This window comes from Talpa occidentalis, unplaced genomic scaffold (genome assembly GCF_014898055.3).
Source record: "Talpa occidentalis isolate TD23 unplaced genomic scaffold, MPIMG_talOcc4v2.1 talOcc4.15, whole genome shotgun sequence".
Classification (NCBI taxonomy): Eukaryota; Metazoa; Chordata; class Mammalia; order Eulipotyphla; family Talpidae; genus Talpa; species Talpa occidentalis.
Window position 1 is genome coordinate 79,845,326 of NW_023601543.1, and position 12,740 is coordinate 79,858,065.

A 12,740-nucleotide genomic window follows, 5' to 3' on the forward strand; every position below is an offset into this window, starting at 1 on the left:
ACTCTGCCTGTTTAACTTTATAAAACCAGTTATATAATGGAAATTGCTGGCAAATTTCCTATTTCAGTTTTTCAGTTATATATATGTGCTTTAGCATTTATCAGTTCTGAAAATTTCTTCTATAACTCAGTAGCTCTCAAAGGCAACAGTAGTCTTCCCAGCTACAAAGTGGCTTCATCCAAAGCTGTTGTTTTCTTGAAACTAAACCTTGGTTGCAAGTGGGGCACAATGAGCATCACTTTCCATCACTTTCCATCAAAAAGTAGAATGTGACTGGTGAGAACTCAGAACCCAAGTGGAGGTTCTTTCTTCCTCCCTTTGAGGTCTTCTTACCAGAGCTCAAGGCCTGTGTTTTCCCTGCCTCCACCTGCTTCCCCTCCTCTTCCAGAGGTGGAAGGCCAGCTTGGGCTGCCACCTCTGGCTGGCTTTCCTTCTCTGAGCCTCCATGATGTCCAGTCTGCCACCTGCTCACAGGTGGTCAGGAGAAGAGCTGAGATGGCAACCGGGAAACCAGGCCCACCACGAGCCTCACCCAGCATCACAACATTCGGATAAGTAGACATTGTATGGTTGTGATTTCCCTCCGCATGTCACATAGATGGCTTCGCGCTTAGCCGACTCAAGCACCCGCAGCTGAGAGCCAGTCCTGATGCCACAGTCTCTGTGCTTAATTAGACCGCAGGCTGCTCATTGCCCCTTAAGCCCACAAGGCCTCTTTCAAACTGCAAGCTGGGCCACGTGGGCGAGTCCTGAACAGATTTCTAAAATGTACTATAATAGAACAGAGTAGACGATCTCAAAGGGTCTGACCTGGAGGAAGGAAGGGAAAGCAGTTTCAGAAACTGCTCCCCATATAGCTTGTCAGATCATGAGGTCCACAGGCCTGCGTCCAACCACGGCTCTAAAAGTGTCACCGCTACAGAGAGCGACCGCTGTGAGGCAGCTTCAGAAGAGACAATAGTCAGGGGAAGCCACCCCCTGTCCTGGCACTCGAGTTTGCTGAGGGCCTGGAGGTGTAGCTTCCAGTCTCTGTCAAGCTCTGCCTGGCCAGTGGCGCGCTCAAGGTTTCCCCTCAGGGCCTTGTTGCGGAACACGGATGAGATCATGATATTAAAATACTCTGAAAAGGCATCATGTATTATGTAAACGTAAGGAGGTGACGTTCAGTTCTCAGTGGCATGTCATGTATTTTGTATTCCAGGTGTCCTTACTCTGTGGGAATGGTGGTGGGACTTGGGGATGGGGGGAGGGCTAGCTTAATAGTTACCGAGTCTTCCTCTGGCCGGAGCCCTGCCGTGGACCCCTCCAAATCCTCAACAGGCTCTGCTGCAGCCAGCACTCCTGGGGCTCCTTCCGTTTGCCAGAGCGCTGTCCTTTCGCATAAAGCCAGCAGTGTTGGCGCCGCAGATGCGGGCACGTGAGCCTCCCCGGGGCCCTCACCCACTAGAGGGGGCAGGGTCCAGCTCAGGGTAGCTTTTCTCCACTAGCAGAACCCTGTGCTGTGGCTCTAGGCACCCTAGTCCCCCCTGACCCCAACAGCAACATGCCACTAGCAGGTCCATATTCCCTTCTCTCCAGAGGGAAAAGCGCCCCCTCTCCCTTCAGTCAGAGCATCCCCTGTTAGCACATACCACCATATTGCTTTCCTCTTCTCTCCTTTGGGAGTGCAGGCACAGACTTCTTGTGGCATCCCCCATGCAGAGCTGTTTGCATTTGAACCCTGTGTGAAAAGAACACAAGACAGGTTTAGAATAAATGCAGACTCAGAGGGAGGCAAACCACCATTTGAGATGGGATGATTTGGCTTGGAACCTGTTGGAGAGCATTTCTAGAAGCTTCTCATCAGACTATCTTGTGCACTGAAGGCACTTGATAACTATGTGTTGTGGGTGTTGAGAGGAGCTCCATGAAAGCCAGGAAGAAAATCAGGATGGGCACTGTCATTTTCAAAGCCATCCAGGGCTTGGCAAGCTTGCTCAAGTTACATCACAGGCCAAAGAAGAGCTCAGTCAATGGCTCTTTTCCATGTGAGGAGGCAAGGGTCACAGTCTGATGTGGATTCTGTGGTTTTCTCGTTCACAGTTACAGTTCTGGCAGAAAACAGTCACATTAAGGAGCTGCTGAGGAAACATGGGCTGGACGTGCAGAGTATTGCCGACATCCACCCAATCCGCGTCCAGCCAGGCCGGATTCTTAGTCACCTCTATGCCAAGCTTGGTGGGTTTGGGGAAATCACAGGGCATTTTTGGCTAGGGGGCATCTTGGTTCTAGGTTTTGGGTATGGGGGAGACTGTGATATGTGTAAATTCTAAAGAATTGGGCAAAACTCTAAAGCAGGTGGCTTGACTGCTTCTTGGTGATGAGGAAAGAGCCAATGAGCACTTTCTTCTCAGATCCGTCCCGTAGATGAGGCCGCAGGTTCACTGCGGATTCGCCAGATCTACTGCAAAATAAGAAGCCATCTTCGAAAAGTCATCATGGTACCATCGTTTGTCTTGAGAATGCTTCTCTGCAGTCTCAGAAAATGCTCGTTTATCCATCAAAATGCCAGGGGAGTCTCTTTACTTTTTCTAGACTCTGAGCATTATGGCTCAATACTAAATAAATACTGAACATTAATGAGTTCTTTTAATACATTTATTTCATATAGATGTTGAAACAGGCGCTGTATTTGTCTTTAATTCAAGGTGGCATTTGTCTTTAATTCATCCATAGCTCATTTTAAAGCAAGATAATGTTTGAAAAGCCTAAGTGGATTATTTAACATAAAGATAAGCCCAGTCTTAGCCAAAGTCACTAGGACTGGATGTTACCATATTTAACTCCAGTTTCTCTTTCATTTCTCAAATAGGACAGAATAAGAATCTGAAATTGAGTGGACGACCTTATCGGCACATCGGCGTTCTTGGGACATCTAAACTATATGTGATTAGGAACCAAATCTTTACTTTCACACCCCAGGTGAGGAGCAGACCAGTAGGAAACCAACAAGCATCCTTTTATTAAGTTCTTTTTTCTGTCTGGGGAACTGTGCAGAATTCTGCATGTGTATGATCAAATGGAGACATAGAAGATGATACCCGGCCCTGGTGCAATTCTTTACTGACAGAGGTGCTCCCTAAGTGTGGCTTGAATCGAACTGAGTGGTCCATCACCTCCAATCAGGAGTAGCAGTGACATTCACCGCACTTCATAAATTTGCTAGTAGCATGTCACTTGACTCACAGCAATGCAATTGTCTCTAATACTCAGCCTCTGTGTAACAGATAGCCTGTCTGATTTTTAGGCCCCAACCCCCTAGACAGGATCCTGACTACAGTGATTATGGACATTTCCTTTAAAGTTTTTGTTTCTAAAGGAAACTAGTCCTGTGGAATGAGAACCAAACATTTTTCATTCATTTGGGGTTATAAAGACCAACAGTGGGATTGGACAGACACAACCCTCCCCCACTACCTGGACACAGAATTGGCTGTTGGGGTCATGGGGCATGAGTCCCAAATTGTTCTTTTGCACCCTAGCCCATGCTGCTTGTGTACATCTTATGAGTGATTTCCCTTTGTTGCAAATTCAGACCTGAGCTGAGTGGACTAGTCCAGGGACCAGCAGTTTGATTTTCATGGACATCAGGCAACAGGGCCTTTAGTTCACATTAAACAGGTCATCAGTCAGGGAAAGGGAGTCTCTCGAACTCACCTGCTCTTAGTGTCCTCATGAGGAAAGCGTCTCTGACCCAGCAGCCCTGGAAGGAGTAGGAGTTGGAGTTACTGATTTCCATTCAGAGATTGTGGGATGGAGCTGGATGCCTCAGTCCCATTTGAGCACCTATAAATAGCTCTAGCTGTGCACCTTGCCCTCCTAAGCCACTTTCAGAGCAGGTGACAGATCAATTTGTCTGATTGCCAAGAGAGCCCCACGATGGGGTGACAGCCAGGGTGGAGCCCCTGCTCTGGAAACCACACACAAGGATTAGTGCTCCATGAGTGACAGCTGGGGTTGTGTGGGGGAGGTGAAGGACAGCCTTTCACCTGGCCTGCTCTGACTTGCAGTTCACTGACCAGCATCACTTCTACCTGGCCCTGGACAACGAGATGATGGTGGAGATGCTGAGGATCGAGCTAGCGCACCTGTGCACCTGCTGGCGGATGACGGGCAGACCCACACTCACCTTCCCCGTCACCCACACCATGCTCAGTAACTTGATCTACCTGCCTCTTTCTCCACTGTTGGTTTGGGTCCTTTTTAGAATCTGTCAGATGGCTCCCATGGACAGAGCTAAGTACTAAAGAGTTCTCAGCAGTTCAGTTTCTTAGTTTGGGAGTCTTCTAGGCCATACGTATTTTAATTAGGTTATATTGGTGAAAACATTTCAGTGCATACCAAAAAGAAAAAACAAAAATATTCCCAGTTAAGTAAACTAATTCTCTCTCTTTTTTTTCCTTAGTAAATGATGGCTCAGACATTCATGCTGCAGTTCTTTCTACAATTAGGAAACTAGAGGATGGATATTTTGGAGGAGCTAGGTAATTTGTAATTTTTTAAAAAATGAAAATAACATTGACCTTTCTTAAAGTCTTATGCTCCCCTTCTCCCATTTATTTATATTAAATGCTGAACACAAGAGCATGGAGCTTTGGGTCAAAAGGAAGTTAAGCTTATATAATCCAGCTTCCCAGGTTAAACTGGAATCGTCACCACGTCATTCCATGCTGTGGGGATTTGTTAAGCATTTATGGGTACCAGAAGGCTGGGGGTGTGGAGAGGTGACCATATTAAGTCTCTCAGAAGTGGCATTGTTGGCAGGCATGTGTGGACGCCCTTGTCTGTTTCTCATGAAAGGCTTGGAAGAAAACCTCCAGTGCCCAGGAGCCGTGCCCAATAATCTCCTTGAGTTGACTTGAGTGTGCTTTCACCTTAAGAATAATTCACAGAGCTTTACCAGTTCTTTAGTGGCCGCAGAGCAGGGCACCTAGGCCACTGTTCCATTGTGGAGTGACAGCATGGGGGTCTGCAGGCCCGAGGTGGGGCAGACCGCTCTTCCAGGTAACAGCCCAGCACCTTGAGTGATGGGGCTCGGCTCCCAGGAAAACCCCTTCCATTTTTCTACCCTCTGCCTGGCAAAAGGCAGAGGTTTTTTTCCATAGCATCAATACCCTGGTCTCTCCAAATCCCCTGAGATACACCTGCCGGCAGTGAGGTGTGGGATCTCTCCAGGCACAGGGGGGTTTCCACTGGGCCCTGGCAGAAAGCCAGTTGCTATAAAAGTATTTGGGAATTGAGGTCAGTTCTCACTTCCTCCATGCCAGGGACTCTACTGCACAGAATTATTTTTTTTTTTTTACTGCTGGTAAAATACGTATCACTTAAAACTGACTGTCTGCCATTTTCAAGTGTCCCGTTCAGCAGAGTGAAGTATGTTCGCACTACTGCACAGCCGAGCTCCAGAACATTTTCATCTTGCAAAACGGAGACTTGGTGCCCACCAGCTCTCCATGCCCCTCCCCCAGCCCTTGCCACCACCATTCTGTGGCTCTGTCCCCAGTATGTCATCTCCGTGGACTCATCCAGTGTTTTGGGCTCTCTGACTGGCTTATTTCACAGCCTGATGTCCTCAGGGTTGAGTCGCTGTATTTCTCAGCGTTGGGGCTGGCCTCTCTGCTCACCCAGCTTGCTGTGGGTTTTGCTGTAGACTGAAGTGGGCTCCACCAGCCTTCTCCAGGCTTCTCCCAGGAATCTACACTTCCAGGGAGAGAGCCATACCTGCAGCTGGCAGCCACCCAGTCATTGCGCCGTCAGTTTGGATGAGTTACCCCCTGGTGTACAGTGTCAGAATGGGGAGAATATAGCGCATGAGCGTAATTAACTGCTTTTCAAAACACGTTCTGTAATTGAAACCGAAGCATTGTCAGGAGGTTACTGGCTGCAGTTCTCCGGCACTTGCAGTGTGCTCTTTGTTGCTGGTGTGTGTCGCCTCACTTAGCCTTCACTTTCTCATGTGAACCGCATTTCCATTTTACGGACAAAGAACAAGGCAAACAGATGCACAAACTCTGCATGTATCCAGAAGCCAGGCTCAAACCACCCTGCCGAGCTAGATGCGGCTCCCAGGAATCAGGCAGGCCTCCTGTTTGTAGAGAACCACGGAGAGAAGCCAGAAGGCCTACACTGCATCCCCAATCTTTCCTTCTAAGTTCTGGATAATTAAAATTGAATCGCATTTTGGCTTTTCCTCTAGGTCTGAGGTTCTTTAAACAGCTGAACTCGGGCCTCCCCTGGTGGCGCAGGCTGTTGAGCACCACGCTGTGAAGCTGCCCGCAGCCTCTGCAGCGCTGGTTCGATCCCGGCCGGCCGGCGAGGGTCCCACATGGTGCGGCAGACCTCTCCTGTCTCGCCTGCTGCTCCCCTCAGCAGTGTATTTCATCAGTCTGCCTGTTCTGTTCCCTGCTCTGTCTCTGGTGAATCCTCTCACCCTCCCGCACATCTGGCCTGTACCCCGGTTCTTGTATAAATAAATAAATAAATAAATCTTTTTAAAAAATAAATAAAAAGCTGAACTCACCCTATATGCCACACTCTACCCCCCTGGATCCACTTGGGTAGCTCGCTGCTATATGAAACTTTAAAATTTCGGCCTTTCTGCCATTCCCTGATTCATTTCATCTTCATCACAGAGAAACTTCACCTTCTCGTTTCCCACTTTACCCCACCTGCTCCTGTTCCTCAATCTCAGGGCAAAGCAAAGCCATCTTTAGAACCAGCCCCAGGGTTTTATGAGGATACACTTTTTACTTTATTAAGGGAAGGCTTTTCTTGCCCTTGTTCCTTGAGGAACATTGGCTCTTTGAAGTTCAAGCACTTGTGGATTCATTTGCATCTCATGTTGAAATCTGCTACTAGAACATAATCAGATGCTTGTAACTGCGAGGGATCCTAGCTTTCCTGCCTCCCATTTAACTATCTGGAATCACATGGTGCCCAGTTGCTTTCATCCTGCCTGCTCCCGGGGCTGGAGGGCACATCTGCGAAACCCAGGAGCTACGGCCTTTGCAGCAGCACTCCATGCTGCCCCCCAGCACCCTGTTTTCAGTGGAACTTTCCCCTGCCTGATAACGTAGTTGAAACACTGGCTTCTCTTCAGGTCTGGGGATGGCATTCCTTCTAGAGAGAACTTAGGCGATGAGATGTTCCCATATGCCTGTGTGTGGCCTTGTTCCGTGGCAGGGACTCGATGATGATGATGGCCTGGCACGAGTGCACCCACAGTGCCACTGATAATGGTTTTATTCTAGTTCAGCCATTTTTAGGGCAAAACCCAGGGTTAGTTCTGGTTAAAAGAACATATTGGTTCACTCAATAGGTTTTGTAAAATTTTTGTTGGCTCAGTAAAATAGATTTGTATAGGTGTTGGGTTTGGGAATAAGAAATCAACGTGATTACTTTGACTTTTAATATATGTGTGCTTCCACTGCATATTTGCTGTTTGCTGTTGTTTTCTTTTTAACTTCTTGGCTGACTACTTACATGGAGCAATTTGCATAGTGATGTATTTCTCGATTCTGGCAGAAGCACCACCTCGTTGTTGAAAAGTCTCTAGATGATTGATAGAGGAAGTCCACATAGAGGAAGTGTGCACCTGTATCCCTAACATAGTGTCTCCTTGGCAGAGTAAAATTAGGAAGGCTTTCCGAATTTCTCACCACATCTTTCTACACCTATCTGACATTCCTGGATCCAGACTGTGATGAGAAGTTGTTTGATGATGCGAGTGAAGGGAGCTTCAGTCCTGATATGGATTCAGATTTGGGAGGATATTTGGAAGACGTATATAATCAAGGTAATCAAGGTAAGACTTGGAATGCCTTCGTGGGTTGTTCATTCAATTTATTTAAATCTTGGCATTCTGATAAAAGTGCCCTATGACTCAAGCACAGAAAATGATTGGTAATTAACATAACAAAAAAGAGACTTCTGAAACTTGAATGCATTAAAATGAATTAAATGCCAGTTTAAAAACCTGAACAGCAAAAGTGGGATTTTTTTTTTTAAAACCTAGAGGGACAATGAGTTTCAGGAATGAGGACTTTTCACAAAATATATTCAAAAAAAATACTCATTTTCAGAGGAATGGTAGAGTGATCCAGATTTGGTTGGATATGAGTTATGAACCTGAACTTTTCGATAAGCCCTGGGATGGGGATTGGAAGCTCCATAATGCTTAACTTACACATGACAGATTAAAACAAGATCAGCTGTTGGCTGCTGACCCACAGGTAGTGGTACCCACAGGATGTGGTACATCCCTGCATCTTGGGATGATGTGATGTAAACACATCCTGACCTGTGATTTTTTTTTCCTAGAAGGAAGGTTTTTCCAAACAATAAGTTTATAAACACCTATGTTATCTATGTGAATCTCTTTACCCTCACCAGTAAGGGTACAGATATTTATATCATACGTCTTCTGCTAAATCTATTCAGCACTGCCTGCTACTTACATGCCTTTAGAGCATTTCTGCACCTTGTTGTCACTTAGCTCTTGTTCTTGTCCAATTACAGAAAACCAGGACGAGCTTGACCAGTATATCAACCACCTAATGCAGAGCACATCCTTGAAGTGCTATCTGCCCCCTCTTTGTAAGAAGACAGAAGACAGCCATGTTTTCAGTGCCATCCACTCCACTCGGGATATACTTTCCATGATGGCAAAAGCAAAGGGTTTGGAAATTCCATGTGCGTTATTATCTCTTTTTTGCCTGTTACAATAACTTCTTTTATCAAAGTCATGCATGGGCATAATTTAGAAGTCAAAGAATCCAAAAAGACAGCAAATGCAGATGTTTCCTGCCTCACCCCCCACCCTCCCCCACCAAGTCCTCCTTACTTAGAGACAACCACATCAACTCTAGCATTTACATAGCTCCCTCTTTCTAAAACAATGCAGCTATACCACTGTCTTTTGATGTATCTACTTTATTCACTATCTGTTGACTTTCTCTGGTGTGGGTGAGGATTTAATAATTTTAAATCACTTTTCCTCTGGTTTGCTTTCCCTAGTCTACAAAAGTAGTTTGATTAGAGTTTAGTTAAATTGATATTCACTCTTTATATTATTATATGTATGCAAATATGATTCCCAACTGAGCATTATAGCATGCTATGGCTTAATGAATAAATATGGATAATGATAACCAATGGTGGTTAAAAAACGGAAGCCCTAACACTCAGCAGTGCAGAGTAAAGGCATTCTGAACAGGAAACCAGGGCTCCTTAATTATGAGAAGGCCAGTGACCTTGGACAAAGGGTCTACTTTCTCTGGTTCTCAGTTTCCTTATCTGAAAGAAAAAAGGTTAGACTCAGTCATTTCTAAGGCTCCTTCCAATCCTAGGATGATATGTAAATTTCCCTGAATTCCAGGAGGAAAAAGTAAAATTCATCTCCTTAAATCAAGATGCATGTACTGTTCATTTCTTGTTCCCAGCTTTAGCATATGATGTGGCTACATAATAAATTCCTGTTGAAATAAAGCTAAATAAGTTATTGTCCCTTCGCTTGATTTGTGTTAAATAAGAAGTCGCTTCTGTACCTTTCAAAAGAAGTATCTTATCCTTCCTCTTCCTCAAAAGAACCTTTTCTTTTTCTCAGTTGTTCCCATGACTTTGCCAACCAAAGTTCTAAGTGCCCACCGCAAATCGCTGAATCTTGTTGATTCTCCTCAGCCACTCCTAAAAAAGGTAAAGTATTTAGAATCACTTTTTTTTAAAGTATGATGTGCTGTGATGCTGGTGTAGTCCCAAGAACTCTTACATGGCTCAACTCATAAGAAAGAGCAAACTTGTCGATACCCAGGACTTCTAGAATCAGCAGTTCTGGGTTTTGACATGAACCTGCTCATTTAGTATCTTCAATGTCCACAATGATTTGATGCAAAACTTTATATTTTGCGTGTAGGGAAAGGCTACTGTCTTTCTGGTCTCCCGTCAGGACCTGCATCGCACTAGAGGGTATAAAGTATCCCAGTACCTAGACCTGTCCTGTTTGTGCTAGTCAGCCAGTGGAGAGTTGGGGTGGGGGGGCTGCTTGCAGAGCAGTGTACAAAACCAGCAAAAGATTCCTTAGCCATATAAAACCTCAGGGTGTTCCCAACTGGTTCCTATAATTTGTTATTTCATTCAGAAGTCTCCTCTGATTTTATCCCACATGAATAGAAAGATTCTGTGTCCGAGAATGTTGCAACTAACCTTAATTTTAGGTTATTTAAAATTCATATGCTTTTTGTTTTGCTTTAAAAATCATTTCACGGGCTTCCCTGGTGGCGCAAAGGGTTGGGACACAACCTGTGGCGTCATCCGCAGCCACTGCAGCGTGAATTCGGTCCCTGGCAGAGGAGCTGCCCACATGGCGCAGCAGACCTCTCCTGGCTTGCCTGCTGCTCCCTTCAGCAGTGTGTTTCTGTCAGTCCGCCTGTTCTGTTCCCCACTCTGTCTCTGGTGAATCCTCTCACCCCCCAAACCTCTGGCCTGTAACCTAGTTCTTGTATGCATAAATAATCTTTTTAAAAAATATTTCATAGAAATATAGCACCTACATTGAAATACAACATATTTAAAGCATATCAGGTGTAAGTATAGAGTCCAGCCAACAGACCTGTGCAAATGACTGACCACCCTTTGTGCAAACTCCTCCCCCTCCACTCCAAAGGCAACTAGTAATGTGATCTCTCACGGGGGTTGGGGGGGTGGTACCCTGTTTTTGATCTGTGCATAAATAAAACTTACACATAGTTTAATCACTTCAATCCAGTCTCTTGCAAATATTGACCATCAATTCCCTGATCAAAAATAATAAAGCATAGAAATAAAAAAGCTATAAAAGATTCACTGAAAACCTGCACCACAGCCCAACCACAGAGTTCAAAACCACGTTGATCACTCGCTGATCTGCAAGTTCACACACTCATCCCCTCTCCCCTGCTTTTTGGCTTTTGTAGGGCCAGGCTCCAGGAGATGACCTCCAGTGGCCCAGAGACGACCACGGGGACTTGGACTGTGAGAAGCTGGTCGAGCAGCTTAAAGATTGTTCGAATCTACAGGACCAAGCAGATATTTTGTACATTCTGTATGTAATAAAGTAAGTCTGTGGTCTTCACTTGCTTGCGCTTTCTCCCTATTCCTTATCTCTTTGTCCTTCCTGAAACCCTGGGCCCTGGTCATAGTCACCCACGTTACCCAGGATCACCATGAATTAGACTTCCATCCCCTTCTCTGCCTATTAATGCTGGACAAGAAGGCCGGGGAGGCAGGATCTCCAGTTGCCTGATGTCAGGCTTCTGTTTCAAGTTGGCAGAGGGCTGCTTTGGTGAGACCTAGCCCTCTCGCTGACACTCAGGGCACTGGGAGGGCCCCTAACACTTGGCAGAACTTGCAGTGATTCACCCCTCTCCTTGCCAAGTGAGCTCCACTGCAATAGACCAGGCTTTCCACGTTCCGGGCCATGCTTCTGGGGCTTTCTCTCTTGACAGGGGTCCCAGCTGGGACACGAATCTCTCCGGACAGCACGGGGTCACCGTTCACAACCTACTCAGCGAGCTCTATGGGAAAGCAGGCCTGCATCAGGAGTGGGGTTTGATTCGCTACATCTCAGGCCTGCTCAGGAAGAAGGTGGAGGTCCTGGCTGAGGTGAGAGGACTGCTTGGGCTGTCTGCTTATCCTTTCTGGCCCCGTGCCCTCCTCCTGTGACAAAAGCTGGAGGCAAGCGCCTCTTATTTGCAAAGGAAACCAGCTGTTTACTATCTAGACGAGGTAGGCCCGCCTTTCCTGACCTTGTGCTGCTCTTTGGAAGGTGAGCAGAGGAAATCAAATTCAAGTTGATTAGTTCTTTTCCTTCTTAGCTGCAGAAGAAAGCTTACCAAGAAACGCAGTGAAAATGCTCTGTGGCCTGGCACCCTCTCAAACAGAGCCCTTATTTCTGCACATCCAGGGTGGCCCCCACTGCTTCTATGATCACTACGGTGTGTCACTTGTGATTGTATATTGTACAATTATCATTGACATTTTTAACCCGTCATTAACATTTTAATCCATCTGCAAAATCTAGAACTGCTGTCTAAGCCGTGAAAGTTCAGTGATATGGTGAAATGACCTTGATTAGATGAGAATAATGGGGTAACCGACAGCCTAGGTCTCTGCTATGGGCATTAGCCCTTTACCTCGCTGTCTTAGGCCTCGCCACAGCCCATTCCCCTCGTGGCCCACCCATTCCCCTCGTGGCCCACTAGGGATCCAGTGTGTTCACTATGGATGGGCATTAAATACCTGCCGGCCAGCCTGCAGAGCTAGGCCTGAGGCCACATATTGTGAACACAGAGACCCCAAGGCCCAACCCTGCCTGCCGTCTACATACAGATCTTTAACGTAAATAGCAATATGGGCCATAAAGCTTGTAAAGGTAGATTCATGATCTTGGCTGTGAGCGCCCCCTATTGGCTTTACTAATCTCTCCCCACATCTCTACCCCCACCCCTTTCCCTAACGGCAGGCCTGCACCGACCTGCTGTCCCACCAGAAGCAGCTCACTGTGGGCCTGCCCCCCGAGCCCCGGGAGAAGACCATTTCCGCGTAAGTCTTGGACCTGGGGCCTCAGGTTTGTTGGGGACCACGGGGAGAACACCAGTGCCTTCTACCATCCAGGAAGAGGTCTTTCTAAAGACACTGTTCCTCAGGAGCTTCTAGACAGGAAATAG

The 12,740-nt window shown here is 46.5% G+C and overlaps 1 protein-coding gene across 3 annotated transcripts in view; it reads left to right on the forward strand.

The window, feature by feature from the left end:
• PHKA2 (phosphorylase kinase regulatory subunit alpha 2) overlaps positions 1–12,740 on the forward strand; it is a 66,917-nt gene that overhangs the window by 36,739 nt on the left and 17,438 nt on the right. For all 3 annotated transcript variants that reach the window (XM_037512639.2, XM_037512640.2, XM_037512641.2), the window contains 10 exons: positions 2,083–2,217; positions 2,852–2,961; positions 4,050–4,194; positions 4,445–4,523; positions 7,665–7,843; positions 8,557–8,730; positions 9,644–9,732; positions 10,989–11,128; positions 11,520–11,676; positions 12,536–12,615. In XM_037512639.2, the coding sequence (XP_037368536.1) occupies positions 2,083–2,217; positions 2,852–2,961; positions 4,050–4,194; positions 4,445–4,523; positions 7,665–7,843; positions 8,557–8,730; positions 9,644–9,732; positions 10,989–11,128; positions 11,520–11,676; positions 12,536–12,615 (1,288 nt within the window). The remainder of the gene's footprint in view (positions 1–2,082; positions 2,218–2,851; positions 2,962–4,049; positions 4,195–4,444; positions 4,524–7,664; positions 7,844–8,556; positions 8,731–9,643; positions 9,733–10,988; positions 11,129–11,519; positions 11,677–12,535; positions 12,616–12,740) is intronic.